This window comes from Penaeus japonicus, unplaced genomic scaffold (genome assembly GCF_977035675.1).
Source record: "Penaeus japonicus unplaced genomic scaffold, GWHDUDI00000001_assembly GWHDUDI00000004, whole genome shotgun sequence".
Taxonomy (NCBI): Eukaryota; Metazoa; Arthropoda; class Malacostraca; order Decapoda; family Penaeidae; genus Penaeus; species Penaeus japonicus.
The window spans coordinates 2,251,177-2,263,676 of record NW_028234406.1 but is presented as its reverse complement, the minus strand read 5'-3'; the positions used below and the strand labels follow the sequence as shown (position 1 = coordinate 2,263,676).

The following is a 12,500-nucleotide window of genomic DNA, read 5'->3' as shown; positions in this document are numbered from 1 at the left end:
GCCTCGTAGGGGAAAGCGCACTCTGCGCGTGAGTGCCATGAAGACGCGGCGGCGGCGGCAGTGGCGGACGGCGGCGGACCGCGAAATCAGTCCCGCTTCGGAGACCAGCCACGTGGACAGCGAGGCCAGCGTGACGCTCGACAAGACTCTCCTCGAGATCACGAAGGGCTGGAACCCCCAGGCGGTGCGAGAGCTGCGCATCAACGCCCTCAGGTCCTTCTTGACCACCAGGAACCAGCCTCTCGCAGTCCTCAACCTCCTGGAGGCCAATAAGATCTCCGAGGCCATCGCACTGGCCCAAGAATGCAAGGTGCGGGTGCTGCTGGACGTCTGTCTGCTGTGGGCGTGCCTGCAGGGCGCGGCGGATCTCGTGCGCTCCTTGGTGACCGCGGGCGCCAGTGTTGATGCGCAGGACAGCGACGGCTGCGGCACACTCCACCTGGCTGCGGAGAGCGGCTCGGAGGAGGTGATCCAGGTGCTGGTGGCGGCGGGGGCGAAGGTGGGTTCCTACAGGGACTGGGACTTGCACGAGAAACTGACACCTTTGATGCTGGCGGCGCGGAGTGGCTGTCTCGGCGGCATTAAAATTCTCCTGGCTGCGGGCGCCGACATCAACGCAGGCCTCGACACCACGGGCGAGACGGCGCTGCACCACGCTGTCCGGGCCGGCGTTCCGGAGTGCGTGCAGCTGCTCATCGGGTCGGGAGCGACCATCAACCCCACCACGCTGTACAGCGAGTCGCCGCTGCACATCGCCGTCTACGAGGGCCTGCCCGAAGTGGTGGAGATCCTCCTGAACGCGGGGGCGAACGTGCGAGCCTCCAAAGGAACCAGCAAGATGACCGCGCTCCACATCGCCTCCAACGAGGGCTACTACAGCATCGCCCACCAGCTGCTCAAGGCCGGGGCCAGCCCCAACCAGGAGAACCAGATGGGCCAAACGGCGCTGCACTTGGCTGCCAAGTCCCAGAGCTACGACACGGTGCAGGTGCTCCTCAGCTTCGACGCCGACCCCAACGCCCGCGACCGCGACCTGAAGACGCCCCTCCACTACGGCATCTTCAAGGGGTCGCGGTCGCACGAGTGCCTGCGGCTCCTCCTGGAGGCGGGCGCGGACACCAACGCGGCGGACCTGTCTGGCTACACGCCCCTCCATATCGCCGCCGTCCACGACTCCTCCTACTGCGTCCTGCTGTTCTTGGACCACGGCGCTGACGTGACGGCGCGCACGCAGGGAGGCGTCTCGGCCCTGCACCTCATCCTGCGAAGGACTCCGACTGTCCTCGCGCACATACAAGAAAACCTCGACGCCGCCATTTCCCTCACCGACCACGACCATCACGAGAGGGATTCTCAGGTCAGTTTGTGCGCCTCTTTGACAGGACTATCCCCGATTTTTTTTTTTTTTTTTTTTTTATACCTTATTATCTCTTCTCTTTTATACTTACGGTACCTTATCATCTTAACTTGGCACTAATGATATCGTGGTTATATAACTGTCAGCACTCGAGGTACCATGATTATCTGATTTCCTCGTGTTTATCATAGGCTGCTTTGATGATATGGTTGTGTGACCACTTGTCTACGTTTCTGGGGATAATAATAACATACTGATGGTCTTGGGTTTTGATGATTATGATATAATGAACAGCAGACGCAGCTCGAATTCCTTGAAGTCCTTTCTATATAATCTATCGATGCATTTTTCAGGCTCAGATAAACTTCCGTGTCTTGGTACCCGGCGATACCATTGGCATGGAAAGCCGAATGCTCTCCTGTTTCAGCCGCGAAGGCCAGAAGTTGCTTCTAAAACACCCTGTGTGTGAAATCTTTCTCTTGCTGAAGTGGCTTCGGGTCCGGAACTTTTTCATCTTCAACCTGGTCTTCTACTCCATGTTAGTCGCTCTACTAACGAGTTATATCATGGTGGTGTTTCCAGCTTCCTCGAGTTGCCACCTGAACTCCACGCAGACTGGCCAAGCGTCTGAGTCTCACGCCTCCCCCGAGGACGAAGAAAACAGCCTCCGGGAGCTCTGCGGCTTCCGCTACGAGTCCGAGATGGTCAACCTCCTGTACCTGATCTGGTTCGGCTTCGGGATCGTCATCCTGAAGGAGCTCTTCCAAATGCTCGACACGCCGAGGACCTACTTCTCCTCCTGGGACAACGCCCTCATCTGGCCCATCATCGTCTTCACTATGATCATAACCATCTCGTCGTACGTGCGCTACGACACCAAGGACTGGGAGCACCACCTGGCCGCCATCGTCATCCTGCTGACGTGGGCGGAGCTGCTTTCCCTCGTCGGAAGGTTTCCTCTGTTCGGGGTCTATGTCCACATGTTCACGCACGTGACCAAGAATTTCGCCAAGTTCCTGCTGGCGTATGCGTGCTTGATCAACGCCTTTTCGCTGAGTTTCGGGGTGCTCTTCCCGAACCACGCCCCGTTTGCGCAGTACGGCGTCAGGCTGGTGAAGACGATGGTTATGATGACGGGCGAGATCGAGTACAACGACTTATTTTACGAGAACCACATACTGTATCCTGAGACGACGCACATAATCTTCTTCGTGTTTCTTATTTTCGTGACGATCATCCTCATGAATCTCCTGGTCGGCCTCGCTGTGTCCGACATCCAGCGACTGCAGAAGTCAGCGGGGCTCGACCTCCTCGTGCGTCAGACGGAGCTCATCTCGCACTTCGAGGCCATCATGTTCAGCAAGTGGCTCAGATGGATCTTGCCGAACGGGATACTTCGCCTGCTCCACCACAGCATATCCCTGTGCCCGTCACTGTACGGCTGGACGCACGTCCTCACGCCAAAGACCCTGCAGGACACGGGTCTCCCCCAAGAAACCATGGACGTCGTTCTGCGCATCGCCCGCACCCGCGACCACGTGTCCCGCCGCAGAAACGCCTTCGCCAACTTCCGCACGCTCAGCAAAACGGCGCAGTACTCGAACGACGCCGATGGCAACATGGAGAGCAGCCTGGACGCCCTCCGCTTCGGCCTGGACCTGCTCGTGTGGGACGCCGACGAAAGGAGAGAAGACGCGCGGCACATGAAGGATGACCTGGCTATGGTCACGTCCGAAGTGGAGAACATGGCGCAGATCATGAACGCCGTTACGATGCAGAAGGTGTGCACGACTTGCCAGGAGCAGGACGAGCGATCTAGCATCTACACCTCGTGTGCGACTCCGAATATTCCTTCCAGTGAGGCTTAATTGCAGATTGAGAACACTTATTTAGTTCTCTTATCAACTGTGCAATAGCAATGCTTATGGTAGCAAATACCTCATAGTAATGTTTAGCATTTGCTGTAGGTTTTTATCTTAGTTTATATATTTTTTGAGGACCTCAGCTTGATGGTTGCTCTTCAGGACCTGCAGTGGACACCTAGTTGGTCTTACCCACTACCTGTTGCTATAGTTAGTCATGTAATCTTGGTAGTACAGAATTTCCATGGGGCTTTATTCTGAAACTGTGGCTTTACCCAAACATGGGATTTTTGTAACAGTCGGTCAGCTGAATTTTGATAATAATTAAGCCGTAATTTACGAGCATTGTGAAGAAATACCATGGGAAATTCTGTTTTTATTTTAAAAATCTTATTGACAACTGCAAGGTATCCAAATAATTGAATATGCTCGTCATCTTGCTAACATAAGAAAGAGTGGAAAAATACTTGTTTAGTTTCCTTTTAATGTAGAAGTTTAGTTGTTCCCCGACAGAGAGGCGGGCACTTACGGGACACAATGAATAAAGGTGAATACTTACATAAATAAACTTATTGATTACATTACTCATATGACAACCTCAATTGCAAACAGTATTTCATGATCATTTACTTATAGAAAGGTCATTACTGTAAGTGTAAAAAAAGGTATAAATGATAAATAATAACTTTATAAGACATTTCATCATCAAAATGAGATATAAATCTGAAATGTGTAAATTACTTTGTGAAATTAATCTTTCTCATTTTATGATTGGTACTTGTAACACTATAAAAAAAAGTTTTGTTGTTAATACAGTTGAAATCTTCTCATGTTATAGTAATTTTGTTTTAGCTTTGTTGAGTGATCTTTTCAAGCAATAAAAAAAATTACACAATCAGTAATTCTTGAACATGAAAATTGTTTATCATCATTTCTCATGCATCTTTATTTTGGGTTGAAAATTGAGCACCTTTGATATAATCATGCACTTGAATGACTAAATGCTCTCCCAAAAGTGTTCAAATATGTTTATATATATTTTTTTATATTTCAAATTATCCTTAAACTACAGTGATAAATCTACTATTACTGTTACATATAATAATAGGAACTGCAGGTAGAACTAACAAGACGTAATATAAAGGTCGAAATTATCTGGTCAAGTGCATCCTACTTCCCTTCTTGATATATGACAGTATGCAACAAGACAACAAGACACTGCACTTCATTACTTCTTTCAATTAATATTGGTATCATTATTACACCATTCACTTTCCCCCCTTGCTCTCAATATTCTAGAAACCAATAGTAACTAAGTGAAGAAAGAAAGAAAAAGAAAATCTTGTTTTTACCCTCAACCCCCCCATGAGGATTTCAATATGATGCATACGATCACTTCATTATATTTCAGCCATAGTGGCAATATATATGGCATTTGATCCAATATTTGTGTCAGTGTATGTTTTACTTTTAAATCCTGTAAAATAAGGTAAATGAATCACAGACAAAGTTTTGTTAATAATTTTATTTACATATCGTACAAAACAATTAAACAGATTTGCCAATCAGTACTTCGTAAAAAAGTGCCTGATTACATCAATAAAAAATCTGCATAGATACATTACAGACTTCACTCCATATGGAAAAAAAAGAAACGAAAAAAAAAACAGATGTTACTTGGCTACAGCTGATTTCTAAACAAAAGTTTGATCTGAGTAGATTATACTGTGTAAGAAAACATGGAGGGACTAGAGTTCCTGGATTAATGGTGGAACAAAGTAGACGATTCGAATCCTACGAGACAAACTATCACATATTAGTATCGGATAATTCTTTTTTTTTTTTTTTACTTTCTTGAAATGGAGGGAATGTTATTTTTGTTCTCTCTTCTGTGTATGTGGTAAACTTATGATTTTTTTTGTTTTATTTGCTTATGGCAATTTTAAGAATAATGGTTAAAAACACTCCTTAATTATATGGGGGTAACAGAGAAAAAGTCTAAAATTATTGAGAAATACTAACAAGTGTTTGTAAATAGCATCAAAACATTTCTTAACAACTCAAACCGAGTAAGGAACACTTACCGCCCTTCACGTTCAAAATTGTCACCATCATGAAAAGGAACCAAATCAACAATATTCAAACAGTACCTGTATGTATTTTTATTTCTTTTTTTCAAAGAGCAAATATGACACTTCTTTTTGGAAGGAAAGGAGTTACAGGGCGTCCATAAAGGTTCCTGAAGACTGAATCACTACTCTTCTAAAAAATACGTTAAGTATGACATTGCCTTTTGTTTTTGATAGTCGTTCCTGGCTTCTTGTAACACGTTTCATCACAGTAAAAATATTCTTGTTAAAGCCTACGGATTTCCTCGTCACTGGGGTGATTTCACCAACGCGCAATCAAATATTATTACACTATCCAAAAACTTTGGGGTATTTAAAAATAAGAACCATATTAGAAGTTTGTGTCTGGTATTAAATGTTTGTGACACACAAGAGCACCCACAACATGAGACATCACAAATACCACCTCGGGTTACAAAACTTATTCGAGTCACTTGGTCTCTGACGCCGATAACAAGCGGCTCATCAAGACATACACTGAGTCACGCGCACACTGGGCCAGGGGGCACCTGCCAGAGCCAGGGTATGTATAATTCAGAGCCATGATTTTGGTGGAAAAAGAAACTGTGACCAACGCACACACACACCAGAGTCCAAATCTCGAGACAGCTGTTGAGACGTCTTCTGACCAAGCGGCTTGCGAGGCTGGACTAAGGTGCCTGTCAAGATGCTGCCTTTGAGAAGATCTGCAGCGTGCCTGGCTTGACCCACGAAAGGCCGTTACTGCTGCTGCCTTCTTTCAGGGAACCTTCTGAGTCATTCTGTAAACACAGAGGAACATGGTATTAGTGGGCTTATTAACTGCATGCAAGATGACCAAGAACACCAAATTAAGACTTTTATTATATTAGAATGAAACAAGAAATCGTAATTAATGCTAATCGTGATAATGAGACTTACATTAAAGAAAGAGTAATCTATTGAACAAAAAATACATAAAAAATATATGCACCCGAGACACAGCTCACAACATAAACCGTTAAATATTTTCAATGGGGTAAACATATCTTCTAGTGTTAAACATCAGGTTTAATTGGTATATATGTCGTTTTAGATAATCTTAGCTGGCAGACAGTACACTCTTCCTCCACTACAAAATTCAAAATATTCCTAACCCTTTATTTTGCAGACAGAAATGGTGGCAATCCCTTATCATGATAATGCCACCAATCATATAATTTCTCAAAGGCACTTGATCCATTACACACCTTCCCCATAAATCATATTTTCATCCAGTGACAAATTTCCGTACCGTTATTGTTACATAATGAAACTCAACATCACTTACTAGTTTTAGTATGAACTTATTCACTGTTCCTATTTTCACTATACACACACTGACCCAGCTATCTGCAAGGTAGATTTCGAAAGGTAAATAGGACTCTTCGCGAGGGGGTCATGAAATTTAAAGTTTGCCAGATCAGCTTCCCATAATATCCTGAGGTATCTGGGGTGTTGTGTTCATTTTTGTTGCTGTGTTCAATAGATTGGTGGATGCATTATGTCAATGCTGAATTTCTTGATAAGAAAATTTTCTATGCTGCTGTGGCTGCTTTTAATTATTTAAAGATGCAATCATTACTGTACATTCACACCATGTCTACACATACACATCTAAGGCTGCACACAAACAAATCTTACTCTCTATTTAACAACCTCAATTTGTCTAATGTCTAAAAATTCTAACTCTTCATTTTCATCTCTGACATGCACTTTGAATTCACAAGAGCTATTCAAAAGTCTTTGCATTACACAAGGAGGCAAATTACTTGGCATTAAGTAGGTGCCATGACACTTGCAGTTTCAAGTAAAGAGCCAGAATTTCTCAAGAAAATGAACACATAACATGCAAACAATCACTTGATAGTCATTTTGTTAGTATGTTTTTTATCATAATTCATCGTTATCTTTGCTTATATCAATCAATATCAATTATTGCACAAGTCAATTATCAATCAATCCAGCAAACATTGCTATCATTTTAGGGAGAGATATAATCATTATTCACCGTCTCTATACCAACATGACTTACACCAGCATGAATTGTTGAAACAATATAAAGTCCTGGAAATTTACTGATAAAAACAAAACAAAAAAAACAAGTAATGATTCCTTTATTCACCAAAGACTGGCGATTACGTAAAGGCACACATTTACAAAACCACACTTACTCTCTCCTTTTTCATCTCCTCACGAACTTGGTCATGAACGGCTGGCTGGTACGGGGAGAAGACTATGGCGTGGGGGTCGTTTGTAGCAGGGGGGTCGTACACTATCTCCTTGCTCGCGTCCACACACGCCCGTGCCCGCAGGACAAACATTTCATTGTCGCTGTCATATCTGCAAGGCCAGGTTTGTGTATTAGTATGCATCATCTTTCCCCCCTCCCCCTATCTAAAACTATATCTATGATTATGTTTCAAAATATGTCATGTGGATATTTGACCACCACCTAACAGGAGTTACATACTAGGACAAAAAATTGACCAAGTAGACACAGACAAACAGACAGACAGACACTCCAGTCCCCGAATACTCACAGTACAGCCGCTTCCGGATTAAGAGGATGCGTCGTCTCTATCTTGTAGAAGCAGCGGCGCACATAGAGCAACACGTGCCACAGGTGGTTTACGTTCCGGCGCCACTTGTTGGCAAAGCCCCGTTTGATGTCCAGCTCCAAGGTCTCCGGGTCAATTAAGGGATGGAACACAGGGGTTTCAAACACCACAGTCTGGAGGCAACAGGAGAGAAAATAAGAATTGGTATTCAAGTGTATTGCTTTCGTATCGTAAAGAGAATGTGATAAGATCTTCTCTTGATACACCTAAATGAATATACACAATGTCTTTCATTCACTTGCTATTGCATTGATCTGTGCATAACAAATACTCATGGAAAAAAAAAACACCAATCTAATAAATCATCCCCAAACATTCACAATGAAAAAAAAAGTATGAATAAAAACGAAGAAGTTCACAGGCCAAGATGTGTAACCAACATTTCAATAACCACATCTTCATCCAGACATTGCAATCATAATGATGATGATGATGATGATTTATGATGATGATGATGATAATGATGATGATGATGCAAGAACCAAAATACCAATCAAAAACACCTTCCCCATCACAGACCACCCCTTCCCATTCGCACTCTCCCCCCCCACCCCCCCACCCCTCGACGCCATGTCACAACGAGACCCCAACGCTGTTCTCACCGGCACGTCGCCATCGGGGTAATTCTCCGGGATGTGGAGGTTAAACCGGAAGATCCCCTCCTGGTACATTCCCTGGCGGATGAAGATCACTCCAAACCACACTGCCGAGGGGAAAGGAGAAAGGGGAAAGGGGGGGAATTAGTATTTTCGTATTCGGTTGTGTTCTGGAAAGGGAAAATCTATTCTCTAGTGTAATAAGATTTGTAAATTAGTTCTCAAGGGTAACGAGGAAAGTTGATTAATTCTCTAAATGTTTAGGCTTGCAATTAAGGGCTTATTTTCTGAAACTTTTTCACAAATCTGATTTTAAGGCAATTGCATTGTCCTTGGAACTATTAGCTAATCAAAACAGGATATTTATTTTCCTTTTATGTTTGGCTTCGAAACTTCCTGTGCATAGAAAAAAAAAAGAATAAACATAATCATCTTCATGGCTAACTAAGCACCAGAAACAAACAAACAAACAAAAAGATTATTCAAAACATTGGATTTACATTTCAAAATAGAACATCAACTCATTAATAATCTACATTTGCAAAATACCTCAAAACTTTACTTTAAAAAAGAAAGAAAAAGGAATTGAAAAAAAAAATCTATCAGAAATGCAGACTTACCAAGCGGTGATTTGCCAGATGGCACAACATAAACTCCAGATAGTCTCTGCTTCTGCAATAGATTACTGCAAGAAACAAAGGAACTATAAGGTCAAAGTGCATGTTACTGTGCAGCTATGTCAACAGAACTACAATGTAATCTCTGGTGATTTCATTTTGATCAAATTAGGGGAAATACAAGAAGACACAACATACATATCGTAATCATAATGATCATAATAATAATAATACCAAAGAACCACAACCTAAAGTGAGGCATATAAGATCTAAAAAATAAACAAAAAACAGCTATCTTTCCACTGCAAAGAAAAAGGTCTCAACCAAAGTCTTTGCTAAACATCTCTTTCCCTATCTTTCACCCTCTCCCAAAGTGCTTTAATTAAGACTGAACTACTTTTAAAAAACTAATCAATTCCCTTCAAAATTTGATAACTCGCCATAGAAAGAGGTAGAAGTAGAAGTAGAAGAGGAATAGGAGGAGGAGGAATAGGAAGAAGAGAAGGAGAAGAAGCGAAGGGGAAGAAGAAGAAAGTGGAGGAGGAGGAGGAGGAAGAGGAAAAAGAGAAGCAAAAGGAGAAAGAGGAAAAAGAAAAAGAAGAGAAAAAAGAAAGAAACGAAAACGAAGAAACAAAACCGAAAAAGAAAGGAGATGAAAAAGGAGAGAAGAACCCTCCCTTACCTACCACACAACCCCCCCCCCCTTCGACTACTCCCCCCTCCCTCGAAAGGCTAGCCTCCCTGCCCCTCAACCCCAAGAGAACCCTCACGGCACGGCACGACTGACTCACTATTCGGCAAGGAGCGTGTACTCCAGGAAGTAGGGGCTGTAGGAGTGGTTTCCCTTGGGCGTCGAGGTCCTGCGGTCTATCATCTTGGCCGCCATGGACAGCTGCTGGTCCATGTCGGGCACTGACGGCAGCACCTGTGGCAAAAAAACAAAAACAAAAACAAAATAAAAATAATAATAATAAAAAAGAAGAGAATTCCCTCGGGTGAATTCTCGGTTTCCAAAAGATTTTGGAGAACATTTGGGATATGACCAAGCAAGCGCAATGAGTGAGGGAATCGGATCACATTTCTCATTTTGAATAAAACACACGATAATACAATTCAATAAACAATCGTCGCCATCTCGAAATTAGCCAATCCCAATAACCATTACACATATACCTCCATGACTTGCAAAACACTCTTCCGTGAAGATAAAAATCAGATAAACCCACAATACACAACACAGATTTCAATAAAGCCATATTGCGTATAGTGGATTTATCCGCCATACCTCCATCCAACCATACTCGGAGGCACTCGTTCCCCTTCGGAATACATACCTTCCGCAGGCTGCCACGCGTCGAGCTGCCGCGGGTGAGAGAATTGCCGCCGCCGCCGCCGCCACCGCCGCTTCCGACATTGTTCCCGCCGCCGCCGCCGCCACCGCTGTCTCCCGGACCCCCGCTGTCACTTAGCTGCAATGATGCAAAAGGAACACGTGTTAGGAATGCACGGTGCTTGGACGGTGGCTTTTATTCGGTGAAAATGGAGATTGGGGCATTGATGCTGAGAGTGGAATGGAGGGAGGGAGGGGGGGAGGGGAATTGAGGAGGAGGAAGATGAGGAGGAGGAAGAGGAGGAGAAGAAAGAGGAAGAGCCGAAGAAAACAAATAATAACAATAATAATAATAACAATAATAATAATAATAATAATAACAATATCAATAACAATAATAATAAGAGAAAACGAAAAAGAAGAAGAAAAAGGAGAAAGGGAGAGAAAGAACAAAAAAGAGAAGACGAGAGAGAAAGAGAGAAAGGGAAAGGGAAGTGTGGGGAGGGGGGATGGGGGAGAAACAAAGACAAAGACAGACAGAGAAAGAGAGAGAAAGCGTCCAAACATAAGCGTCCACACATCACAGTGGACCGAGGAGTGATTGCAACATACAATCCAGCATAGTAAACGTGAGACGCATAAATCACGCGACAACATAACCCATCGAGTACTACTACGACTCCAGTGGCGCCCAGGTGGCTCGCGGACAAACAAACAAACAAACAAACAAACAAACAAAAACAAACATGAAGTGAATACCATTACATGTCATCGTGTCAATCTATAAACTATATTTTAAAGGATCAAAAACTCGTTTATTATCAGGTTATATCCTTCTGTACATGTTCTTTCAAGTGAACATGATGTACCAAATTATTTTTGGTATATTTTCTCTTTTTTTTAAACATCTCATCCACAAAAAAATACTAGCTACTCATAATCTGACTTATATCCTACGAGCCATTAAAAAAAAAAAAAAAAAAAAAAAAAAAAAAAAAAAAATAAATAAATAAATAAATAAATAAATAAAAATAAAAACAGCGAACAATATAGAAGTTATTTATAGAAACCTAACTATTGTATCTACCGGCCCCTCAAGAGAAGCCAGATCATCCGAAGTAGCTGTTCTGACACACTGCTAGAAAAAGCATAGGAAGTTTGCTTAATTAAGGCTGTCTCCGTATCTGAGTCTTCACTGAGGGTGTATTTTTTTTCGTAGGATTGTGGCGAGAGTCCTGTGGGTTGGAGTGGGGGGCGGGGGGAGGTGGGGAGGTGGGGAGGGAGGCGGGGGTTAGGATGTTATGCGAGCGTCAGGATGTTGCGTGTTAGGGCATCTCCGTGTCCCTCCAGAGCTGTTGCTGGAGGAGGGAAGAGGGGAGGGGGGAGGGAGGGGGGGGATCAAGAGACACGTCAAGCCATCTTGAGGAGCTGGAAGACATAGGGAGCGTGTGTGAAATCCACGGAGAAAATACCCAAGATTTCAAACGGGCTGTACGGTAGATAATCGTAATTCTCTCCATAATTCTCCTTCCCACAAATTACATCATGATTTAAAAAAAAAAATATATATATATAATAATAATAATAATAATAATAATAATAATAATAATAATAATAATAAAAAATAAAATAAACGAACAAAAAACAAATAATAGAGAACCTTGACTTAACGACTGATCTTGGGTCTCCCTCTAAGTCAACGTTTCCCAACTTGATCCTTGCTTGATCATGTATTCTGACGAGTCCTCAGAACTAAAAACAACCACCCATATTTCAGATCGAAGAAAATCTAACCGAGAGAACCCAAATAAAAAAGAAAAAAAAGAGAACACAACATCGACAAACTCAAACAACAAACATCTGAGCAATAATCAATCACAAACACACATACATCAATACAACCACAAAGCAGGACACGCCTTCCTAGGAAGTCCTATCTCACCGACATGTACATCTCACCCTCCCCCCACCCCCACCCCTTCCACCCACCC

The 12,500-nt window shown here is 43.3% G+C and overlaps 2 protein-coding genes across 9 annotated transcripts in view; one reads left to right on the top strand and one right to left on the bottom strand.

Moving 5' to 3' along the window:
• Positions 1-5,654, top strand: part of LOC122252712 (transient receptor potential channel pyrexia) — an 18,133-nt gene extending 12,479 nt beyond the window's left edge. Inside the window, exons 5-6 of the mRNA XM_043015322.2 lie at positions 10-1,357; positions 1,711-5,654. Of these exons, the coding sequence (XP_042871256.1) occupies positions 10-1,357; positions 1,711-3,225 (2,863 nt within the window). The 3' untranslated portion in view covers positions 3,226-5,654. The remainder of the gene's footprint in view (positions 1-9; positions 1,358-1,710) is intronic.
• Positions 5,050-12,500, bottom strand: part of LOC122252723 (AKT-interacting protein) — a 145,959-nt gene continuing 138,508 nt past the window's right edge. For 5 of the 8 annotated variants that reach the window (XM_086535878.1, XM_086535879.1, XM_086535880.1 and 2 more), the window contains 7 exons: positions 10,514-10,648; positions 9,971-10,104; positions 9,183-9,247; positions 8,569-8,669; positions 7,889-8,079; positions 7,520-7,688; positions 5,050-6,109 (listed from right to left, as the gene is read on the bottom strand). In XM_086535878.1, coding sequence (XP_086392004.1) covers positions 6,011-6,109; positions 7,520-7,688; positions 7,889-8,079; positions 8,569-8,669; positions 9,183-9,247; positions 9,971-10,104; positions 10,514-10,648 — 894 coding nt within the window. In that variant the 3' untranslated portion in view covers positions 5,050-6,010. Of the gene's footprint in view, positions 6,110-6,636; positions 6,699-7,519; positions 7,689-7,888; positions 8,080-8,568; positions 8,670-9,182; positions 9,248-9,970; positions 10,105-10,513; positions 10,649-12,500 lie in introns of all 8 variants that reach the window. The other 3 variants (XM_086535882.1, XM_086535881.1, XM_043015369.2) reach the window with 1 other exon arrangement.